At 60.5% G+C, this 23,451-nt stretch overlaps 3 protein-coding genes across 13 annotated transcripts in view; 2 read left to right on the top strand and 1 right to left on the bottom strand.

Moving 5' to 3' along the window:
* The first annotated feature begins 3,977 nt into the window (after positions 1-3,977).
* On the top strand, positions 3,978-14,518 carry NHERF2 (NHERF family PDZ scaffold protein 2). 4 transcript variants are annotated; one of them, XM_060172616.1, is made up of 7 exons: positions 3,983-4,351; positions 5,813-6,010; positions 12,263-12,442; positions 12,676-12,829; positions 12,901-12,944; positions 13,311-13,373; positions 13,556-14,518. In XM_060172616.1, the coding sequence occupies exons 1-7, from the start codon at positions 4,139-4,141 to the stop codon at positions 13,712-13,714; spliced, it is 1,011 nt and encodes a 336-aa protein (XP_060028599.1). In that variant the 5' UTR covers positions 3,983-4,138; the 3' UTR covers positions 13,715-14,518. The 4 variants fall into 4 exon arrangements, with proteins under 4 accessions (XP_060028600.1, XP_060028599.1, XP_060028601.1 ...); XM_060172617.1 differs by lacking the exon at positions 13,311-13,373 and having other exon boundaries at positions 3,978-4,351; XM_060172618.1 differs by lacking the exons at positions 3,983-4,351; positions 5,813-6,010 and adding an exon at positions 7,719-7,745.
* A 628-nt stretch (positions 14,519-15,146) lies between these two features.
* On the bottom strand, positions 15,147-20,057 carry NTHL1 (nth like DNA glycosylase 1). The gene is made up of 6 exons (XM_007528092.3): positions 19,856-20,057; positions 18,835-19,064; positions 17,322-17,492; positions 16,562-16,721; positions 15,439-15,544; positions 15,147-15,348 (listed from the first exon to the last, which is right to left on the bottom strand). The coding sequence occupies exons 1-6, from the start codon at positions 19,980-19,982 to the stop codon at positions 15,225-15,227; spliced, it is 918 nt and encodes a 305-aa protein (XP_007528154.1). The 5' UTR covers positions 19,983-20,057; the 3' UTR covers positions 15,147-15,224.
* Positions 20,058-20,515: 458 nt separating this feature from the next.
* TSC2 (TSC complex subunit 2) overlaps positions 20,516-23,451 on the top strand; it is a 28,975-nt gene continuing 26,039 nt past the window's right edge. For all 8 annotated transcript variants that reach the window (XM_060172615.1, XM_060172613.1, XM_060172614.1 and 5 more), the window contains exon 1: positions 20,516-20,691. In XM_060172615.1, the coding sequence (XP_060028598.1) occupies positions 20,554-20,691 (138 nt within the window). In that variant the 5' untranslated portion in view covers positions 20,516-20,553. The remainder of the gene's footprint in view (positions 20,692-23,451) is intronic.

Genomic DNA, 23,451 nt, shown 5'->3' with positions numbered 1-23,451 from the left:
TTTCGAGGTGGCACCCCCAGTAGAACACACTTGTTTGGCGTGCACAGACCCAGGTTCAAGCCCATCCCATCTGTAGGGGGGACCACCAGCGGTGGAGCAGTGCTATAGGTGTCTCTCCATCTCTCAATGTCTCTTTTCTCTGTTTCTCCAGGTTTATCTCAAAAAAAAAAAAAAAAGGCCAGTGAGAGGTGGAGTTGTCAAGGAGGCACTGAATTCCATTAACAAACCTGGAGGGGGGGAGGGAAAAAAAAAAGAAGTTACCACACAGAGCTTTTTACACCCCCGGCCCCAGTAGCGCTAGTGCAGGGTCCCTTGAGCTTCCCTGCTCTGGCGCCTGCTCTGTCCCCTTCCCCAGCCAGCCTGCAGGAGGACAGCCAAGCCCCAGGCTGGTCACAGCCTTGGCTCCCCCCTGTGGTCTCTGCAAAACTTCCCTGCCCCACCGCCCAGGGTCCTCTGGTCCAAGTAAAAAGAAAACCCACATGGCCTGGAGGTACCCCACCTATAGAAGGGGTCGCAGACCCACCGTGAGGAGACGGTGCCCGTGAGGGGCTGGGCAGAGGTCCGGTTGCTCTGCCTACCATCCCCACTGCCCTGTGCCTCTGCAGCTCGGGCAGCCTGGGCGTCCCCACCCCCCAGGTCACAGGGTGGTTGGTGGCAGAGGAGCGCAGGTCCCGGCGCCGGGCGGTGTAATCCCACCCGTGGGCGGTAGGGGGCGCCGCGCGACCAGGGTTTCAGGTGGTGGGCGGGGCGGGGCTGGGCTGGGCGCCTCTGCCAGGCTCGTTTCTTGGCTTCTGTGTCTCATCGCTCCCCTCCGCACTAGCAGAAGGAGGTCTAAGTGCGGCCGGGTCATCCCCGCGGGGCCACAGTGCTCATTAGGGAGCGGCCCTTACGGGCGCCCTCAGCTTTCCCGCCCTGACCCGCAGCCCTCACCTAGTGTCCCCTCCGGGCTGGGCGCTCCCGGGGGCGGGGCTGGAGGGCTGGTCACCCCCCCCCCATGTCCCCTCCCGGGACCTCTGTGCCGCCGCCTCCGCGCGCGCTGCTTTCTCTGGGGTTCACCCCCCAGTGTACCGCGGATTGTCCCCCAGTGAGCAGCCACCTGTCTGCCCAGACCCAGGCCCCAACCCTGGGGTCCCTACACCTCTTCTGCCTTTGTGCCCGGTGACTGGCCCTGCTGCCTCTGGCAGTGCCTTTTACTTTCACTGGGGTAGTTGGGGAGACAGCATACTAATTATGCAAAACTTTCATCCCCGAGGCTCCCAAGTCCCAGGCTCAGCCCCAGGCACCATCACAAGACAGAGATGAACAACAATGGAACAATGCTCTGGCATAAATAAGTAAATGAACGCTTAAAAAAGAAACAAGGGTGGCCCGGGAGGTGGTACAGTGAATAAAGCATCGGACTCTCAAGCATGAGGCCCTCAGTTCAGTCCCTGGCAGCACATGTACCAGAGTGATGATGTCTGGCTCTTTCTCTCTTCTATGTTTCTCATTCATAAATAAATAAAATCTTTAAAGAAAGAAAGAAACAAACAAACAAGTGGGTGGGGTAGATAGTATAATGGTTATGCAAAGAAATTCTCATGCTTGAGGCTCCAATGTCGCAGGTTCAGTCCTCTGCAACCACCATAAGCCAGAGCTGAGCAGTGCTCTGGTTAAAAAAAAAAAAGGGGGGGGTGGTGGTCTGGGAGGTGGCGCAGTGGATAAAGCGTTGGACTCTCAGTCATGAGATCCTGACTTCAATCCCTGGCAGCACATGTACCAGAGTGATGTCTGGTTCTTTCTTTCTTATGTTTTCCATTAAATAAATAAATAAAATATTTTAAAAAAGAAAAAGAAAGAAAGAAAGAAGGGGCCAAGTGATGGCACACCGGGTTAAGCACACATAATAAAAAAGAGACAAGGGCCCTGGTTGAAGCTTCCAATCTAAGCCCACAAGGCTGAGTCCACTGCAGCCTGGACAGTCCTGGATGGCTCCAGCCACAACGCCCACCTGCACCTGGGAAAACCCTCTGCTTCCTGGGGGGTCCAGCATAGGGGGGGGCTTGCCAGAAGTGGTCTCTTTCTAGCAGGCTGCGTACCCCTCTCCCCACTGCATTCTGTACTCCCATCCTAACCCCCCCTACACCCCCCCCACACTGACCAAGCCAGGATGGTGCCTACCTTGAACATAGCCACCTAGAGTTCTGGTGTATCCCCACAGGTTTGGGGGTGCTTCAGTAGCTTTGCCTCCTGGTATGCAGGGTTCCGGGCCTGGCCTCTCTGGCAGTGTCTGCTCCCCCCGGGGCACTCATCGGTGGGAGAGGTCAGCCAGCACTGAGTCAAGGCCGAGCCTGCAAAGGCCCCCAAGGACCCTACCTGCCCTGCTCCACTTGGCTCTCCCGTCCAACACCCCAGCTGCCAGCTGTCTCTGGAAGGCTCCAAAGCTCCACTGGACGAGGCTGCCATGAGGGGAGCCAGGAGCCCTGGGAGCCATGTGGTGGTCTGCACGGCCTACATCATCCTCTCGGCCTCCTGGGCAGGAGCACTAGGTGGGCTCTGAGGGGGCCAGTGCGGGCTGGATGAGCAGCCTCTGGACAGACAGGCAGACAGACTGTCGGAGGTAGCCAGCCAGGCAGGAGCCTCTGCAGTAGCAGACATGCAGGATGGGGGCAGGGCAGCAATCCAGCAGCTCGGCCTAAGTGGCTTTTAGGGGCAGCGGCCAGGGTGTGGACACCCAGGGGACCACGGCCCAGGAGGCTGCCCAGAGGCAGGCCCTGTGCTTGGCTGGGGGCTGGGGAGCCCAGGCTGCAGGTCCTGGCCGGAGAAGGGGCAGGGAGCTTGGAACCACAAGGCCTCTGCCTTCATGGGGAACTGCCAGCTGTGCCTGCCCTCTGGGGACCAGGTAGGGGCTGATGGAGGGTCCCTGGCTTCTGTCTGCTAATCTGGGAGTGGATGACACGAGGGGTATGCCCTTGGCATCTATCTCCGGGCTATGGGCCCAAGGGTGGCAGGAACTGGTAGGGATCCATGCCCGTTCCAGCCTCAATCTGCAGATGGGGACAGGCCAGGGCCACCTGGGGTTGTTCCTGCAAAGTACAGACCCAGGGATGATTCTGCCTTGGGGGTTTTATTATGGAGGAGAGAGGGGGAGGCATGGGTGGGCAGGGAGGGGGCTCTGATCACTGCCTAGTGCATTTACCCTAGATGGTGAGGGGTGAATCAGCCCTTGAACCAGAAGACCAGGGTAGGACCTCACCCTGGACCATCAGGATGTGAGCTGGAGAAGTGGGGGAGGGGGTGCTGATAGGCCTGGGGTCAGTCTCTGGCTCCAGCCACCTTGTTGCCGTGTGTGTGTGTGTGTGTGTGTGTGTGTGTGTGTGTGTGTGACAGAGAGAGAGAGAGAGGTTTAATGATCGACAAGATTGTGGGACAAGAGGGGTACAATTCCTTACAATCCTCGTCACCAGAGTTTCGTATCTCCTTCCCTCCATTGGAAGCTTCCCTACTCTTTATTTATCCTTTTGGGAGTATGGACCAAAGCTCTTTATGGGGAGCAGAAGGTGGAAGGTCTGGCTTCTGTAACTGCTTTTCTGCTGGATCACTTTGTCACTTCTGAACGACCCTTAGGTCTCCTAGGTCTCGGGGACCCTGTGCTGTGCCAGGAGCTATGCGGGCAGGGTGTGAGGGGCCCCGCAGAAGACCAGCCTGGGTGCCCTACTCTCCCCCTGCCCAACTGGGGTCCCTCCACCAGAGAACCTTCTGCACCCTGTTCTGCACCTCGGCGCGGGGCACACGGGGGTGCCCCACTGATGTTTCTGGAAGGAAGCCGAAGAGGCTGGCTATCCAGAGTGGGGGGCCGGGGAGAGGAGGCCCTAGCCCGCCGGGGTCCTCCTGCCCGCCCACTGGCTGGCTGGAGTGCGGGGAGTCCAGGGGCCAGGCGGGGAAGGCGGGGATGGGGCGGGGGCGGGGACGGGGCGGGCGCGGGGGCGGTGCCGCAGCCAGGCCGAGCTGGGGCCGATCCGGGGCCGATCCGGAGCCCGAGGCGACGGGAGCCGAGCGGCAGCCACCGAAGCCGCCGCCACCAGCGCCTGGCCGCCCCGCGCCCGGCGCCCCGCGCCCCGCGCCCCACGCCCGGTCCTCGCCCCCGGGGCCCCGCGCCATGGCCGCGCCCGAGCCGCTGCGGCCGCGCCTGTGCCGCCTGGTGCGCGGCGAGCAGGGCTACGGCTTCCACCTGCACGGCGAGAAGGGCCGCCGCGGCCAGTTCATCCGGCGCGTGGAGCCCGGCTCCCCCGCAGAGGCGGCCGCGCTGCGCGCCGGGGACCGCCTGGTGGAGGTCAACGGCGTCAACGTGGAGAGCGAGACGCACCACGAGGTGGGAGACCCCGCACCCCGGCCCGCGCCCCGGCCACTGGGCTCCTCCCCGCCTGCGCCGCGGGCTCCCGCCGGGAGCTGGGGACGTGGCCACGGAGGCGGCTCCCCCCCAGGAAGCCGGGTCCCGCGCCGCCGAGGGGGGGTCCGGGCAGGGAGGGGCCCGCAGTGCGGCGCGTCGGTGCGGTCCGGCCTCGGTGCGCTGCTCCGCTTGGCACCCTGCCCGGGGGCGCGTGGGACCTGGGCACCCCGCAGCCGAGTGCAGGGCGCAGGTGTCTGGGGAGGGGCGCAGCTGAGTGCCTGCACTCTGGACCGTGTGCGGGTGGCGCGGTTGGGTCCCCGTGGTGACAGCTGCTGCGGCTGCTGGAGGTGAAGCGGGAGGGTGGCAGGTTCTCTGCCCTGAGTACCAGCCCCCAGGCTGGGTGCACCTGCCTGGGTCCGGCCTCCCTCCAGTCTCCGTACTCAGGGTCCGCCCGTCCCCCTGCACCTGCCCTCTGTGGCCTGTCTGTGTGGCCACCACCCCCCCCCCCCCAGCACACACTGCATAAGCTACTTGCTGAAGGAGGGTGGGAGTCAGGGCTTGGCTGGCAGTCAGAGGAGGGACTGGCAGCTGGCCTGTCAGTGCCAGCCTTGCCCCAGGAGACTGCGGCTGCTGGTCTCAGAATATGACACACAGCTGCTCAGGCCTCTCCTGCTCCCCCAGGAGGGAGGCAGGGCAGTGAGGGTCCCCATTCTACAGATGAGGAAACTGATGGTAGGAGGTGTCAGGGATAGTGCAGGGGCAGGGGGAATGGGTGAAGGCAGCTGGGTGCAGGTTTCTATTTGTTAGGACATCTGCCGGGCATCTGGCAAGGGCCCAGCCCCTCCCCCAGGCCCAGGTGGGGGTGTCGCCATTCTTACCCCTTGCCCAGTGGGCATGATGTCATTGCCCAGTGGGCACGGTACCATCTCCCAGTGGCACGTATGAACCACAGCCATCCATATGCTGAGATGCTTCCCAGCACCTAGGCAGATAGATGCACAGGTGACCACAGGTGGCTGTCCCCCACCTACTGGGCCTGCATCCTGTGGGTGGTCTGGGGCTGAGCAGCTGGCCAGAGGCAGGGGTTCCGACTTTGTGGGCAGACTGCACCCTGAGAAACACCTGTCCCCACAACCCGCCAGAGAGACAAAGTGAGACACACGTGGCATTAGCCACATCCCTCTGTGTCTCCCTGCAGGGACCTGCGGGGAGATGGCCTCTCCCCTTCTATTCCCTCCTGGAGACCCAGGCAGAGGAGAGAGCCAGCGGAAGCTGGAAGGAAGGGAGGGAAGGAGGGAGGGACGGAGCTGTGGAGCTGTGGCGGCCGGGGGTGGGAGGTGGAGCCGAGGCCTGCTGTCCAGTTGTCTGCCCACCCGCCCTGCAGCCCCGGTGGCGCCACTACCGTGTGCTGCCTGCTTGCTGCTGACCGCCCTGCACCCACAGGTGGTACAGAGGATCAAGGCCGTGGAGGGGCAGACCCGGCTGCTGGTGGTAGACAAGGATACGGACGAGGAGCTGCGCCGGCGTCAGCTGACCTGCACTGAGGAGATGGCCCAGAGGGGCCTCCCGCCTGTCCATGACCCCTGGGAGCCCAAGCCCGACTGGGAGCCTGGCAACCCGGGCTCCGAGGCTGGCCAGAAGGTAAGGGGGTTCAGCCCACCTGCTCTTGCTCACCCTGAAAGTCTCTTGCTCTCCTGCCTCCTGGACCCTTCTCCAAGGGCACTACTCTCTGGGCTGCCTGTACCCACAGCTGGTGCCCTGGACCTGGCATGGGGGAACACCAGAGACAAGTGGGCACAGCTGCTTGGACATGTCAGGGTTGAGAACCCCACTCTGGGTGTGTGTGTATTCACTGCTTCCTGGGGTGTAGGTGAGGTGGGGGGGCTGGGAGGGTCCTCAGGTGGGGAGGTGTCTCAGGGATTGGGACACCAGACTCTCTTTGCCCCTGGGCCAGAAGCGCTGAGCAAGAACAAGGGAGGGCCTGTTACACCTCCTTCCGGAAGGCAGGCCAGCCACCCCACCTGGGCAGCACCTGCAGGCCAAGAGGAAGCACCCCAGGTTGCTCTGCTCTCCAGTGCACCTCCTCCCCCATCTCACATCTCTTTTCGTTTAAAGAAGAAATGCCTTTGGGGGATTTGCTTAGGGCTTCCCCAGATCCTAGTTTGAGAACCAGTAACCCAGGGCCCAAGGGAGGGTGAGATACAAAGTGTGTTTATGTGCAGGGACCCTGGCATCAGCCGTGATCCTGTCCCAGAGGCTGTGGTGTGAGCTGGTCCTGCCTGTGATTCCCCACATGTGGGGCCCATCTTGGGGTTTCAGGGCCTCCTGGTGGGGAGCCAGTCTGGGCACAGGGCAGAAGGTACAGACAGAGGGCACAGGGCTCAGGGCAGAGGACTCAGGGCTCAAAGCTCATGCAGAGAACATAGGGCTGAGGGCAGAGGGCTTGGCTCAGGGCATACAGAGTTCAAGGCCCAGGACATAGGGCTCAGGGTACAGGGCTGAGAGCAGAGGGCTTAGGGATCCAGATTCAGGGCACAGGGATCAGGGTTCAAGGCTCAGGGCAAAGGGTTTAGGACACAGGTCTCAAAACAGAGAGCTCAGGGCATAGGGACCAGAGCAGAGGGCACAGGGCTCAGGGCAGAGGACTCAGGGCTCAAAGCTCAGGGCTGAGAGCAGAGGGCTTAGGGCTCCAGATTCAGGGCACAGGGCTCAGGGTTCAAGGCTCAGGGCAAAGGGTTTAGGACACAGGTCTCAGGGCAGAGAGCTCAGGGCCCAGCCCCAAAGTCCACTGGACCAGCTCTCATCTCAGTGTCGCCCTGGGGGCCACATCTAGGTCCAGAGTCCCAGCTTTGCTCAGGCTGCTTGGGAGCTGTGTGAGCCCAGCTGTGATTTCGGGGTCCTGAGTGGTGGGTCTGGAGGCTCCCTCCTTCCTAGGCCACGTGCCCCTTGAGCCACCCCCCACCCCCCGGCATTTGTTCATGGATCAGACAGGAGCTGAGTTAACCTTCCTGTGGAAACGTTGCTCCCGCCTTATCTGAGGGTGGGGCTCCAGGCACCTCACTATTTTGGGCTCGGGGGCTGCAGGAAGCCTGGGAGGGGAGCTTCCTTTGGGTGTGTATTTGGAGGAACAAAGACGGGGTTGGCTGACAGATCTTGAAATTGGGGCTGTCCCCGGAGCATTGGGGCAGCCCAGGGGACAGGGTCTCCTCCTTCCCACAGAGCCCAGGCTCAGTGAGCTGAGCTCAGCTCCTACGAGGGCTCCCATTCCCATGCTGTCAGGGGTTGCAGTGATTCCTGGGCAGGGGCTGGGGGAGTGACGGGGCAGACCTGGCAGCTCTGGGGCCACAGAAGAAAGGGGTGCCTTATGCTCTGCCAGGTGCGTGTGTCGGGTGGGGGGCAGTCAGGCTGGGCTGGGGGGTGGAGCCCCTCTGTCTGGGGGCTGTCAGTGTGACTCAGCCACTGGGGCTGGGGTGGCTGCAGCTGCAGGGCTGGTGATGGCCCTGGTGACAACAGAGGACGGCCCCCAGCAGACAGTGCAGTCAGCTGTGCCAGGCCCTGGGCAGGAACAGCCATGGAGTGCCCCTGTCCCCTGCCAGTCTCAGGCCCCAGGGCCTGTGGGGTGAGGTGCACAAGTCCTTTGGGGGTGACCGTCTAGTCAGCATCTGGGGCTGCCTGGCAAGCACCTCCAACCGCAGCAGCCTCAGTTCTGGATGCCCACCCCCCCCACCGTCTCCATGTCCCCAGCCCGGGTCCTGGGAGCAGGGCAGGGCCTGAGCAGCTTCCTTCCTTCCTTTCTTGGGACGGAAACCTGGCGGGTGGGGGGCGCCTTGCTGGAGCCTGAGCAGGGGAGGGGGATTGGCCACCACCCCGCACCCCAAAGTGACTCAGTCCTGGGTCCCCACCCGTCCCTGGGGAGCCAGGCCCACCTTGGGAGGTAGATAAATGGAGTGGCGGCGGGTGTGGGTGGGCAGGAGAGCTCAGGCCACTCCAGCTGGACTCTAGTACCGTGCCACCCATGGCCCGTGCGGGGACGGCCACACCGCCTGCCCATGTCCCTGGAGCCCCTCCGCGGAGCCCGTGCCGGGTCTTCCTCCAGGTTAGGTGCTGGGGCAAGGGGGGAGCTTTCTGGGGGGCAGTGAGGATTCCAACAGCTGCCTTAGCTCTCGGCCCCTGGGGAGGGAGAGGAGTCTGTGTAAGCAGGCTGTACCCTGAGCAACAAAGGAGACCCCCTGGCTGGAGAGTCACCACGGGGAGCAGGGTCAGGAGTGGGGGCTGAGCCATGGGAGCCTGAGGGCCTGGAGGGAGGCTGCAGGAAGTGCCGGGAGCCAGGCGGGTGCAGGAATGCCAGTTATGCTATGCGTGTGCCTCCACGCCCTGCCTGCCTCTCTGGGGCTCCCTGTCCCCCTCCACTTCAAGGACCCCAGCTGCAAGGCTGGCTAGAGTTTGGAGTGAGCTCTTGGCTGGTGCAGAGAAGGGCTGAGGCAGGGGGCCTGGTTCCCTCAGCCTGACCCGGATATGACCTCAGGCTGGACTCTTCATGGCCCTGAATGCCCCCCCCCAAAATCCTGCTTCCTGTTTGGGGGCCCTGAGAGAGCATGGGAAAGACTGCACCGGCCGTGTGTCTGGTGGTGTTTCCACAGTTGGGTTTCCAGGACTGGTCTGTGCTGTGGCTATCGCACGGGCCCAGGGGTAGTGTGTGTAATGGTCCTGGGATCACATCCCAGTCCTTGCTTGGCCCAGTTCTGGTGGGCAATGGCTGTGTCTCTGGGGTTCCTGGACAGGTTCTGGGCTGCGGGAAGAGTGTTGGCAGGTTTTTGGGGTCAGGGATAAAGGTCTGGAAGAGGAGGCTGAGCCTGGATAAAGACAGGGGACTCTTGAACTGGGGAGATAAGATAATGAGCTCCCAGGTCCTGGGTTCAGTCCCCAGCATCATCATAAGCCAAGGAGGAAGAGGGAAAGGAAGAGGAGAAGGATTCTTAGTGGTTGTGAAGGCTGGAACTGGAGCCAGGCACCCACCCTTTCAGTAGGGTAGGGAGTATGGGGGGTCTAGACCAGCAGGCCAGAAGTCCCAATGGGCATGGAGACTTGGGGGGCGTTGCCTGGCTACAGCTATCTGAGGTCTGGGGACCCTCTCTGGTGTCCCAGTGGCTGCCCCAGCTCCACCCAGGGTCCTTTGGCCACCTAGAGAGTAGAGGGTGGGGGCCTGACGAGCACCCCACCCACACACCCCCCTGCACAGGCGCTGTGGCCTGAGTGTCCCTGGAAACCCGAGCCGTCCGATCTGGCTGCTGCATGTTTAATTGAGCGCCAGTGCTGCCGGTCAGTCACCCGGCTTTGTCACCGCTGGGTGGGGGTCCTAGCCAGCTCCACCACGCCCCTGGCCAGACAACAGTATGCCAGAGGTAAGGGAGGCCTCTATGTCCAGCCTCAGGCTGGAGGGCTGGGAGGCCTGTGTCTGTCCTGGGCCTGTGGGTGGGGGCGGCCCCTGCCTGCTCTGGAATGTGACTGTAAACACAGCCAAACACAGGCCTGGGAGGCCTGGGGAGGAGAAGACTGCCCAGCCAGGCCCGGGATGCTGGTGGTGGTGGGGGCAACAGGCAGGGCCCTTGGGGACAGCTGTAGAGGCGGCAGGGACAGGCTGGGTTTGGGGGACAGCCAGACAGGGTCCTTGGGGAAATCCTTGGGGAGGACAGGCAGGGTCCTTGGGACAGCCATTAGGGGACAGGCAGGGCCCTTGGGGACAGCCGTGAAGGAAACCAGGACTAGTGACAGCTCTTCTGCTTGGTTCTTCCTGGGACCCTGGCTTGGGTTTAGAGCTGCAGTTTCCCCCTCGCTCCCCTCCCCCAGTGGTTCTGAATTCATGAGGGACATTTGAGAGGCCAAGCAGTGACACACCTGGTAGAGTGCATGTTACCATGTTCACGGACCTAGGTTCAAGCCTCTGACTCCCACCTGCATTAGCGGAGGAGCTTCATGAGTGGTGAAGCAGTGTTTCAGGTGTCTCTGTCTGCATCTCCCCCTCCCCCCCTTTTTTTTTTTATCTCCAGGGTTATCACTGGGACTCAGGGGCTTGGTGCCAACACTACAAATCCATTGCTCCTGGTGGACATTTTTCATTTTTGGATAGGACAGATAAATTGAGAGGAGAGGGGGAGATAGAGAGACACCTGCAGACCTGCTACACTGCTTGTGAAGTGACCCTCTGTGCAGGTGGGGAGTCAGGGTTCGATCTGGGATCCTTGCGTGGATTTTTGTGTTTTGTACTATGTGACCTTAACCTCGTGTGCCACTGCCCAGTCCCGATTTTTTTTTTCTCACTTCACTATATGTATAGATATATTTTTTGCCTCCAGGGTTATCTCTGGGGCTTGGTGCCTGCACTATGAATCCACTGCTCCTGGAGGCCGTTTTTTTCCATTTTGTTGCCCTTGTTGTAGTTCTTATTGTTATTGTTGTCATAGCTGTTGTTGTTGTTAAGATAGGACAGAGAGAGGAGGGGAAGACGGAGAGGGGGAGAGAAAGATAGACACCTGCAGACCTGCTTCACCGCCTGTGAAGCGACTCCCCTGCAAGTGGGGAGCAGGAGGCTCAAACTGGGATCCTTAAACCGGCCCTTGTGCTTTGTGCCACGTGCGCTTAATCCGCTGTGCCACTGCCTGACCCCCTTTCACTATATTCATTACTTTAATATTTATTTACTTATTCCCTTTTGTTGCCCTTGTTTTGTTTATTGTTGTAGTTATTATTGTTGTTATTGACATCATCATTGTTAGATAAGACAGAGAGAAATGGAGAGAGGAGGGGAAGACAGAAAGGGGGAGAGAAAGACAGACACCTGCAGACCTGCTTCACCGCCTGTGAAGCGACTCCCCTGCAGGTGGGAAGCTGGGGGCTCGAACCAGGATCCTTAGGTCAGGCCAGTCCTTGCGCTTTGCGCCACCAGCACTTAACCCACTGTGCTACCGCCTGACTCCCTTTTTTCATTATATTCTGTAGGAAAGAGAGAAACTGAGGACAGGGAGAGAGGGAGAGAGAACGACAAACACCTGCAGACCTGCTTCACCCCTTGTAACGCCTCCCCTGCAGGTGGATGGAAGCACACAGTGCTACATGCCCTTAGCCGCCTGGACACCTCCCCCTTCCCTTTTTCTCTGTCCTATCAGAAGGGAGGGGAAGGAAGGGGAAGGGAGGGAAGGGAGGGGAAGGGAGGAAGGAAAACAGCTTTCAGGAGCAGTAGATTCACTGCAAGCACGGAGCCCTGGCCATAACACTGGTGGCAACCAAAAAAAGATTACAAATTTTTTTGTTTTGGGGGGCAGGCGATAGTGCACAGGTTAACCTCCCACAGTACGAAGCACAAGGACCCGTTCAAAGATCCCACTGGTTGGAGCCCCTGGCTCCCCACCTGCAGAGGGATCACTTCACATGCAGTGATGCGAGTCTTTCTCCCTGTCTTCCCTCCTTTCTGTCCTATCCAAAAAATGAAAAAAATAGTAACAGGAGCAGTGGATTTGTAGCGCAGGCACTGAGCTCCAGCGATAACCCTGGAGGATATATATATATATATATATATATATATATATATATATATATATATATATATATATATGTTATTGCTATTTGTTTGAAACACAGACACTAGAGCACTGCTTGGTTCTGACTTATGATCTGCTGGGGGCTGAGCCAGGGACCTGGGGGGTCTCAGGCAAGCTCTAGCGGCTTGTCTCCCATGTGTAAGTGCCCCACATGGAGGCTGTCGCTGGCGGCCTATGGTTCTGGTCACTCAGTTAACCTGGGACCTTGGCAGCCACGTGGGGGGAGGCCAAGCATGGGGTTCAGAGGGGGGCTGTGGAGATGGGAGCTGTGCCAGAGCCTGACCCACGCCATTCACAGGAGGCCAATGGGTCCCCAAGGGAGCTGCGTCCCCGCCTCTGCCACCTGCGCAAGGGCCCCCAGGGCTATGGCTTCAACCTGCACAGTGACAAGTCCCGGCCCGGTCAGTACATCCGCTCCGTGGACCCTGGCTCGCCTGCAGCCCACTCAGGCCTCCGCGCCCAGGACCGACTCATCGAGGTAGTGCCCTGGTGCAGGCTGGGAGCTCTGTGGGCTGTGGGCCCCTGCATGTATGTGTCCCTGGTTCCGGATGCCTGTGGGAGGCTGGGGCACCGGAACCCGAGCTTCCAGCTGGTGACAGGACTGATGAATATTTGATGCCACCCATGGTCCCAGCCGGGGTGTGTGTGTGTGTGTGTGTGTGTGTGTGTGTGTGTGTGTCCCTGTGGTGCTGACCCTGCTGTGGGTGGCAGGTGAACGGGCAGAACGTGGAGGGGCTGCGCCATGCCGAGGTGGTGGCCAGGATCAAGGCGAGGGAGGAGGAGGCCCGGCTGCTGGTGGTGGACCCCGAGACGGATGAGTGCTTCAAGAGGCTGCAGGTCACCCCCACTGAGGAGCATGTGGAAGGTGGGCCGGGCCTCGGGGGGCTGGGACAGGGAGCATGGGGCGGGCCGGTCGCTGACACGCTATCCCCACAGGTCCACTGCCATCGCCGGTCACCAACGGGACCAGCCCTGCCCAGGTGAGAGGCCAGGTGGGCTGGCTTGGCTGTGAGACCACAGGATTCCGCTGGGCCCCGTGATTGTCGAGCACCCCCAGAGATCTGTCCTTCAGCAGGTGTGGGTGTGAGACCCCCCCAATCCAGTCTGTCATTCTCAGGTCTGGTGTGACGTCCCAGGGACTCTGGCCTCGTTCCCCCTTCCTGCCTCAGCCACGGGGCCTGGGGTGTCCTCACTTTCACAGCTGGGTGCCCAGTGAGCAGTGTAGGCCGGGTGGGGTGTGGTGGATGTGTGTGACTGTCCAAAAGTACAAGTACAATCCTGGGTTTTGTCTACCTGATGCCTGTGGCTCCTGGCAAGGGCCCCTAAACCTGCCCTTGGTTTCCCAGCTCAATGGTGGCTCGACGTGTTCCTCCCGAAGTGACCTGCCTGGCTTAGACAAGGATGCTGAGGTAGCGGGTACCGCCTACCTCCACTGGCCATGCCCTGGGGTGGATGTCAGTGCAGCTGCCAGGAAGCCCTCCTGGGCCTGTTGCTGCTGTTGCCTGACCATGTGACCTCAGGCTCCCCGGGAAAGGCTCCGTCTGGTGGGGGGGTTTAGGGCCAGGCTCACTCTTGATACCTTGCTCCCCAGGACGGTGGGAGCTGGAAGCGGGACCCCTTTCAGGAGAGTGGCCTGCACTTGAGTCCCACGGCGGCTGAGGCCAAGGAGAAGGCAAGAGCCACTCGGGTGAACAAGAGGGCCCCGCAGATGGACTGGAACCGGAAGCGTGAGATCTTCAGCAACTTCTGAGCCCCTGGCCCAACCTGCCCGCCGGCCCCCACCCCGCACGGACCTTGGCCTTGCCCCCCTGGCCCAGCCCTGAGCTCCCCAGTCTTGGTGGACTGGAGGGGGGTAACCTCGCCCCAAAGCCTCCCAGGAGCCAACCTGAGCCCCAGTGAACCCCAGTCCTGCTCCCACCTCTGGGTGCTGGAGTGCGGTAGCCGGGTGGGTGGGGGAGAGCCCCTGAGCAGAGACTGCCCAGGGAGAGCCACGGAGACCCGCCCTGAAGGCAGGGCCTTGGGCTCTGCCCCGCCTGCGGACTTAAAGGAATTTTGTGTTTTTGCTTCTTTTCCAAAAAGAGCTTGGCTCCACACATGTTTCCACTTAATACCAGAGCCCCCGCCCCCGCCCCCCACCAGCGCTCTAAATAATTGCAGTAAGACAGACCTTCCTTTGCAGAGAGTTCCCTCCCCCTCCGCAGGCCTCTCCATCAGGAGTCCCAGGGACTTGGGGGGGGAGGGCTGTGTTTGGGGGGTTGTTGGGGACAGAACAGATGTGGCTGGGACTACCCCATTCCTACCCTCCTGGGTGTAGGGGGTTCGAGAGGCCAAGGATGGAGGCCCTGGCCCCTGGGGGGGGGGCAGCCTCTGGACAGGCCCCTTGTCCCTCAGCCCACAGGCTAAGGGGTGAGGTGTGCTGAAGTCCCCCAGCCCCCACAGAGTCCCTAGGGGCTCGGCCCCATGACTGCCTTCCACCCAGGACCAACAGTGCTGTCTGCCCTGTAAGCCATAGCGCATGTGCGCCCTCAAATAAACAGGCCTTCCTCAGCCCCAAGGCCACCTCTGTCCTTCCTGAGCCTCCATGGAGGGTGGCACTGTGGCTGGGGCAGTGAGGTGGCAGCCCAGTGAGTCCCCGGCCTCAGCTCAGGAAATTGACCCTGTCCCCTGGCCCTCCCTTGCTCCTGCTGCCCCACTGAGACCCTGGTGTCCTAGAACTACCCTCTCACCCCCCCACCCCACCCCGGGCTTTTGCGGTGGCCTCTGGTGAGGCCCAGCCTCCAGAGGTCACCTCTCCTGAAAGCCTTGTGGGCCACCCCACAGGTACACTGGGGCCAGGCTGCCTGGACTGCCGGAGGTGCCCCCATGGGCTGACGGCTCTGCCTGTGCGGGGGTCTCCTGGCTTGCCAGGCTCCCGGGGAAAAGTTCAGGAGGGTCGTGTGCATGTGCATGTGTTTCCGGTCCCCTCCAGCTGCCAGGAGGATCCGCCTCCAGAGTTGATTCCCAGCAGCTGGCTGCAGCTGGCTCCCATGGCTCTGTGCCTGTGCAGGCCCCTACTGGGCCCAGATGGTCACGTCCCAGCCCGGCCTCCCAGGCAGCCCCGGCTGGATGCTAGCTGGAGCGCACACACGCTCACACACGTGCCTCTCAGCCACCCCTAATGCAGAAGCTGGTGAGAGCCCAGCTGCAAACACCCCCAAGCTTTATTACAAACAGGCTGCAGCCCCCCAACAAAGGCACATTCCAGACAGTGGCACAGGCACTCAGGGTCCCACTGCAGCCGGGCACAGGGTCCGGTTGAGGCAGCCCTGGCAGCGAGGGCGGACGGGCAGACAAGTCTGCTGACCAAAGCCCACCAGCAGTCCATTGATCTCACCCCACAGGGCCCTGGGGCGGGGGAGGGGGAGGCAGCATATCAGGGGTGGGAGGGCAGAAGAAAGGCCACCCGCCTGCCCCACCCAGCAGCCCTGCCCGCACCTGGGCAGCCACTCTTCCAGGGCAATACGGGTCTCCTCTGGGGACTTAGTGACCTTCTTGGTCCATCTGAGCCGGTTGGCGATTCTGTGCACATGTGTGTCCACCGCTGCCAGAAATGAACAGGTGAACAAGGCAGCTGGGGCAGCGCTGGGATCTCCTTCCCCTCCTGGCCCCAGCTTCCCTGGGGCCCACAGCACACCACGCTGGCGTCACAGGGCTGCTCTGCCGCAGGGGTGCTGGCTCTACGGTACTACTGGGCATCCAGGGACTGAGTTGGCACCTCCTCACCTCCTCCTGCTCCCCTTTCGTTAGAAGTAGAGCACACAGATGGGGCTCACATCTGGGGTCCCAGGGCCTCTTTCCTCTCTGTTGCCTTCTGTTCCCTCGTATTTGCCGCCCTGTCCACGGGCAGGCCCTTCCCCCCCACACCCGCCGACCACTCCGGGCAGCCAAGGACAGCGCCAGATAAGCTCAAGTATCTGCCGAGGTGCCGGCAGCTGCAGAGCTCCTGGGGAGGCCTGCCTGCATCTCTGGGCTGCTCCAGACTCCAACTCCGGGGCCCGAGCCTCAGTTCCCGGCTGCCTACGGGGCAAGCAGTACTGCCACAGTGTGCCCTCTCGGCAACAGCTCCAGGGAAGCCAGGAGCTGAGGGCACACACAGGTCACTGCGGACACCAGGTAGAGGAGCAAGGACTTGTCTGTGTGGGGGGAACAGCCCTACTCACCTAACTCCACGTCGGCGGAGTCCCCTGTGCCAGGAAGGGGCCCAGGCCACTCAATCACCGCCTCTCCACCCGCCCATGGGCTGTACAGCTGCCAGCATCTCTCCCCACAAGGGCTTTGCAGCTCCTGTTCCTTCTGCCTGCAACATCCTTCCTCCTCCTCAGCCAGGCTGGCCCTGCACCCACTCCCACCCATCAGACAGGAGTCCTCCCAGGTGCAGTGGCCCCTGCACATGCCCTGGCCTGCGCCCCGCTGCCTGTCTCTCCAGTGTGCTGGGGACCCCTCTGACCTGAGTCCAGAAGGATTGGGGGGGGTGTTTGTAGGTCTCTAGGCTGTGAGGTGCCCAGAGAGTCGTCAACAAGCCTGGAGCTGGCCCCCCTCTATGGGATGTGTCACTCACCGATGCCTGACACGGTGCCCCAGGCCAATGCCATGGCCAAGTGTGCCATCTTGGGCCCGACCCCCGGCAGGGCCACAAGCTCAGCCACAGAGCCCGGGATGTCCCCGCCGTAGCGCTGCTGCAGGATGGCACAGGTCTGCTTGATGTACTTGACCTTAGTCTACAGGAAGTGAGTGAGGCCTGTGTGGGCTGAAGCCCAGAGAACCCCACAGGCTCACAGCCGCCTGCCCTTGTCCATCTGGAGTCCCAGGCACTGACTGTCCACCACGTGGGGGCCTGTTATCCCTTCTGGGTGGAGGCTGAGCCAGGCCAGCAGCACCTGGCCTTCAGGAAGGAAGGTTGGAGCTGGGGCTCCCCCCGTCCCAGCGTGGGGCTGGCTGGGTGGTTCCCATCCTGTGCCTGAGCCGAGAGGGCTATTTAAGTCCCGTCTTATAAGTGCAGCCCACGCAGTGCCAAGGGGAAGCAACTCCACCCGCCCGGGGCTGCCCGCCACCCTGCACGCTGTGCCTGGCAGTGCTGGGGGGGGGGTCACCGTGGGTCAGGGTGCCTGGGAGTCAACACAAGGAGCCAGGGAGCTGGGAGGAGGAAGGGAAGGGCTAGGTGGCTGGGTGGGGAGATGGAGGAAGGAAGGGGTGGATATACAGGAAGGAGGCCGGGGGGGGGGGGGCTGCATCGCTGACTGGAGGCCTCTGTGCCTGGGCCCCATGGTCTCTGGAGAGGTCCTGTAGACAGAGACACCCGCACACCACCACAGCCTCACCCTCCAGAAGCCCACGGGGTAGATGAGGGTGCCCAGTGTGTGGTCATCTGTCTGCAAGATGCTGTCTACTGTCAGGCCCCGGGCACGTAGTCGCTGCATGGCGCCTGCCGTCACCTGGTCCTTGGTCTGGCTGGAGAGCATCAGCGACAGCAACACCTGGAGCCTCTGTACCTGCCAGAGACAGCTGCTAGGCCCCACCTGCTGCAGGTGGCCTGGCTGTCACCTGCCTCAGCCAGTGTGCTTGGAATTGAACCTGCTACCTGCTGGAATGTCAGCAGCCAGTGGCCACTGGCACTGGCGGTGCCACTTTGTCAATGACATCGGCAGGGCCCAGGAGAGTGCGCACCTCACCCCTAGCAAGGACCTGGGTTCCCTACACCACACGGGAGCACCGTGACCACACCAGGGAAACTTCACGACGGTAGAATAATGCTGGGAGAGGAGGGATCTTTCTTTCTTTTAATATTTATTTACATAAGTTTAAATTAGCCCTGCTCAGCTCTGGCTTATGGTCGTGCTGGAGATCGAACCTGGGGCCTTGAAGCCGCAGGCATAAGAGTCTTTTGCGTCACTATTGTGCTGTCTTCCCAGCCCTCTTTCTTTCTCTATCTTCCCTTCTCTGTCTCTACTTCACTAAAATACAACGAAGGATTAAGGAGCTAGCATTAATGGCTATAAGCCAGAGCTGAGCGGCTCTGGTGTGCACATCACCGTGTGTCTACCCCCCTCCTTAAGGTTTTATTCATTTATTCAAGAAGAGGATAGGAAGAGAAAGAAGCAGACGGGCTGGGCAGTGGTGCATCCAGTTAATGACACATAGTGCAAGGACCTGTGCTCCCCACCTGTAGGGGGGAACGCTTCACAAGTGGTGAAGCAGGTTTGCAGGTATCTATCTTTCTATCTCCCCTTCCCTCTCTCAATTTCACTCTGTCCTACTGAATAAAATTTAAAAGAAAAGGAATAAACGGCCACCAGGAGTGGTGGATTTGTAGTGTTGGCACCAAGCCCCAGCAATTACCCTGGAGGTAGGAAAAAAAAAAAAAAGAAAGAAAGAAAGAAAGAAAGAAAGAAAAAAAAAAGAACCAGATATCACTCTGGTACATATGCTGCCAGGGATTGAACTTAGGACCTCACTTTTGAGAATCCAGTACTTCATCCACTGCGCTACCTCCCAGACTACCATGTGTCTTTCTACATACATATATAGACACGCAAAGGTGTTTCTCTGTATTTCTCTTTCACTCAAAATAAATAAAAAATAGGTGAAATATTCAAAAACATATTAAGTGAAAAACGTGACTGGCGAGGCCACTCAGCAGTGGTACTGAACATGCATGAGGCACTGGGTGAGTCCCCTGCTGTCACCAAAATAAATAAATAAATAAATAAATAAAAAGAGAGAAAGAAAAAAAAAAAGGAAGCATCCTAGCCCCAGGCGTGCACTTGCAGTGCCTTGCAGGTGTGGGCCACCTGGAAGAGCCAGACTGTCCCCTGTGAGGCGTCCCCCACCTACCTTTGGGGGTGCATCCAAGTCATAGCAGTGCTCAGCCCCCAGCTGATCCACGGGTGCATCCTTCCCGCTCCTCATGGTTCGGATGTTGGCCAGCTGCTGCTGCCAGTCTTGGGGTTGCCAGCCTGGCACCTCAGGGGACCTGGTGCTCTCTCCTGTCCCGCCTTCTGTGTCCTCCTCATAGGCCACAGTCAGTCTCTGTGCCTTCACGGGGCAGCGGCTCTTCCTCCCTTCTGCAAAACATGCCGCTCTTCAGTGAGGGGGACAGTGGAGGGCACCTGTTTTCTCACTCCTCCCTTGGCCAACAACCTCCGCCACGTGCCACACTTGAGGGTTTGCTGGCCCCCAGGACGATCCCCCCCTCCACCCCAAGGTTGGTCATTCTTCCTCCAGCCACTGCCTGCACCCTGATGCCCCCAGCCCACGCTGCACACGAATTTTCTGAGACCCAAAGACACGTCACCTCCCCCATCTGAAGCTTCTTGTGGGCTCCTCCTTGTGTTCGCGATGAACTCCAGCCAAGATCCTGCTTACCTGGCCAGCAGCGGCCCCTGCTGTCTCCAGCCCCAGGTCCTGCCGCCTCCGGTCCCCGCGGGGCGTCTCCGCCTGCCCTGACCCTGGGTCCTACCCTGCAGAGGTCCCCGGGGCCCCGCCTCTCCCCTCTCCCCGCTGAGGCTCGCGTTTGGCACAAGGCAGCTCGGCGACGGCTACGTGACGAACGGAAGCCAGGCCAAGCCCCGTCCTGCATTCGCAGGGGGCCCCTCTCCAGGGAAATAGCCTGGAGGACGAGTCTGGTGCCCGCAGAGAGCCTGGCACTGGGGACCCCACCTCCAGGAAGGACAGGCGGCAGGGAAGCGCGTTCAAACCCGAGCGCGGGGTGGCTGGGCGCCCCGAACAGGGGCCTCGCGGGCCCCGCAGAACGTGGAGGGCGAGGGCGGGAGCCCTGGGAGGGGGCGACCCGGGACCCCCCGCCCCAACCCCTACGGATCTCTTTCCCGCCTCTCCTCCGGGGCCGTGGCGCTACCTGCAGCAGCCTCGCTCGTCCGAAGCGGCGCGGCCTCCTCTTCGCCTCCCCGCGGGGTTCTGGGGTCTCCGGGGCCCCGGCTGCGGCTGCGGCTGCGGGTCAACATCCTCACGCCCACCACGCGCATGTTGACGCCTGTGGACTACATATCCCGGCGCCCCCCGCGGCCACACCACGTGACCCGACCCTCGCCCGTCGCGGCGGCTAATGAGCGGCTCAGAACTACAACTCCCAGCAAGCCGCGCGGCGGCCCTTGCTGTTTTTCCATTGTCGGAAGTGAGGGGAGCACTTCCGGCGGCGACTCTGGGCCGGGGGGTGTGCGCCCTTCTCCGCGCCCCGAGCGCCCGGTGCGCGGTGGGCGCGGCGCAGGGTGAGCGACCGGGCGGCGCCCCTGCTCGGGGGCGCCCGCTTGTCTTGCCGGGTGGCTCTGTCCTCGCGGGGAGGCGGCGGGGCATCCCACGGGGCCCGGGCCGCGCCCCCTCAGCCTGACGGGGCTCACCTGTCTCCACTCGGGACGCCGCGTCCCCTCAGTTCTCCACACGGCTCCCTGCTCAGCCCGCGCGCTGAGTCCCGCGCCGCCCCGGGCTCGGGCTCGGACCCGGACCCGGACCCGGACCCGGACCCAGGGCCGCCCTCGGGCCCGGCCCGCCTGACAGCTGCGTCCCGGTGCAGGAGCCGCCGCTGCGCCCCTGCCCGCCATGGCCAAGCCCAGCAGCAAGGACTCGGGCCTGAAGGAGAAGTTTAAGATCCTGCTGGGCCTGGGGACGTCGCGGCCCAGCCCCAGGTCGGCCGAGGGCAGGCAGACGGAGTTCGCCGTCACCGCCGACAACCTGAGGGTGAGTGCGGCTGCGGGCGGCCCGGGCCGGGGACTCCCCCCCACACACGACCGACCGCAGACACGGGCACTCGGCGCTGCGGCCTGGGTGAGGTTTTCTCCATGGTGGAAAGGCTGTGCTGTCATGCGTCTCCTGTCTTTCTTGCCCACACGTCTGTTCTAGTTTTATTATTATTATTATTTTTTTTTTTTGTTGAAGATTTTATTTATTTATTAATGAGAAAGATAGGAGGAGAGAGAAAGAACCCGACATCAGTCTGGCACATGTGCTGCCGGGGATCGAACTCGGGACCTCACGCTTGAGAGTCCAAAGCCTCATCACAGCGCCACCTCCCAGACCACACAGTCTGTTCTATTTTTAAAGACTTTTACTTCAGGCTGAAAGAGAGAGAAGCCGGGACACAGCCCTCCGGGAATGTGGCACAGGGTCTCGAACCAAGAGGCTCAGAAACTAGAGCCCTTCACTCTGCTGTCTTTCTGACCGCTCTCCCAACCCTTCGAAATAAGAGAAACGCGGGGCCTGGCAGCCGCTTGCTCTGGTGATCGAGGGAGGAGGCCCTGAGCGCATTGCCCGGAGCCATCAAAATGCAAAGGCCAAGCCGGCCTGCCCCGACGGGGCTTGGCACCAGGGCTTGAACTAGGACCTGGAGGAGGGCGCTTTGTTGTCTCTGTGTGTCCTGCCGCCTGTGCCACACGCCTGGCCCTGTGCTGCTGCCCACGAGCGGGCGGCGTCTGCCCTCTGAAGCTAAGTGCCACCCAGCTGGTGAGCGGGAGATCACATACCACCCGTTCTCCCAGCGGAGCTTCATTTAGCAGAAGAAAGGAGCAGATGGCTGATGGGTGTGCGGTGCCCGACCCTGAAAATCACACCGGGTGACAAGCCGCCACAGAGATCTCCGTAACTGTGTGTAGACAGATTGTCGCTGGCGCTGCTCGGGGGTGGGGGTGGGGGCAGTGATACTGTCTTTTCAGGGCACGAAAACATTCTGGAATTAGTGGAAGTGGTTGCAGACTTGTGAAAATACTAAAATATGTGTCTTGCGCTGTTTAAGTCAGGCTTTTTTTTTTTTTTTTTTAAGATTTTATTTATTTATGAGAAAGATAGGAGGAGAGAGAAAGAACCAGACATCACTCTGGCACATGTGCTGCCGGGGATCAAACTCAGGACCTCACGCTTTAGAGTCCAAAGCTTTACCACTGCGCCACCTCCCGGACCACTAGTCAGGCCTGTTTTTATGTGCAGGCCCATTTGAGTATTTACGGCACCATTTGAGGGCAAATTGTCTGCTTAAGGGAGTCGGGCGGTAGCGCAGCGGGTTAAGCGCACGTGGCAAGAAGCGCAGGGACGGGTGTAAGGATCCCTGTTCGAGCCCCCGGCTCCCCACCTGCCGGGGAGTCGCTTCACAGGCGGTGAAGCAGGCCTGCTGGGGTCTATCTTTCTCTCCCTCTCTGTCTTCCCCTCCTCTCTCCGTTTCTCTCTGTCCTATCCAACAAAAACGACATCAATGACAACAATAATAATAACTACAACAATAAAATAACAAGGGCAACAAAAGGGAGAATAAATAAATAAAAATATGTGCAAAAATGTCTGCTTAAAAAATTAGTATTTTAGGGAGTCGGGCTGTAGCGCAGCGGGTTAAGCGCAGGTGGCACAAAGCACAAGGACCGGCATAAGGATCCCAGTTCAAGCCCTGGCTCCCCACCTGCAGGGGAGTCACTTCACAAGCGGTGAAGCAGGTCTGCTGGGGTCTGTCTTTCTCTTCCCCCTCTCTGTCTTCCCCTCCTCTCTCCATTTCTCTCTGTCCTATCCAACAAAGATGACAATAATAAAACAAGGGCAACAAAAGGGAATAAATAAATAAAATAAATAATAAAAAAGTGAATACATTTAAAAATATATAGTATTTTAAGAGTCAGGCAGTAGCGCAGCAGATTAAGCACATGTGATGCGAAGCACAAGGACCGGCATAAGGATCAGGTTCGAGCCCCGGCTCCCCACCTGCAGGGGAGTCGCTTCACAGGTGGTGAAGCAGGTCTGCAGGTGTCTCTCTCTTCCCCCTGTCTTCCCCTCCTCCATTTCTCTCTATCCTACCCAACAATGGCGACATCAATAACAATAACTACAACAGTAAAACAACAAGGGCAACAAAAGGGAATAAATACATGTTAAAAAATATTTTAAAATTAGCATTTAGGGGGTTGGGTGGTGGCTCGGCTCATGCTGCCATGCACAAGGCCCCAGGCTCAGACTCCCAGTCCACACCAGCAGGGAGAAAGCTCTCTGAGCAGTGAAGTAGTACCTGCAGGCATCTCTTTCTGTCTCCATCTCTCTCTACCCTCTCCTTTTAATTTCTGTGTCCAGTCAAAATTTTTAAAAAGTAGAAGTCAGCGCTTCATGTTGCCATGCAGGAGGACCTTGCTCCTGAGTCTGATTGCTGCCTGTGGCTGTCTTGGCAGGGTCAGGCCAAGTGACTTTGGGGCCTATGTGGCCCGTAGGTCAGGCACTCCCCACCCCTGGTCTAAACTGTTAAAGCGGTAGTGAGTTTTCCCTCAAGTAAAAGTGCGGGGAGACGGGAGACAGCTCCGCTGCTAGAGCGCAGACTTTGCCGCGCACATTTGGGCCGCACCCTGTGGGAGCACCCGCGTGTGGGGAGCTTGGCTGGCAGCGAAGGGGTGTCCACCTGGGTGCACTGGGAGCAGCGTGATGGAACAGCGCACATGCAAAGCCCTGGTGAAGGGCTGCTGGCCAGGCGGCCCA

The sequence above is a fragment of the Erinaceus europaeus genome, chromosome 15 (assembly GCF_950295315.1).
Source record: "Erinaceus europaeus chromosome 15, mEriEur2.1, whole genome shotgun sequence".
Classification (NCBI taxonomy): Eukaryota; Metazoa; Chordata; class Mammalia; order Eulipotyphla; family Erinaceidae; genus Erinaceus; species Erinaceus europaeus.
This window is presented reverse-complemented; position numbering and strand designations above follow the sequence as displayed.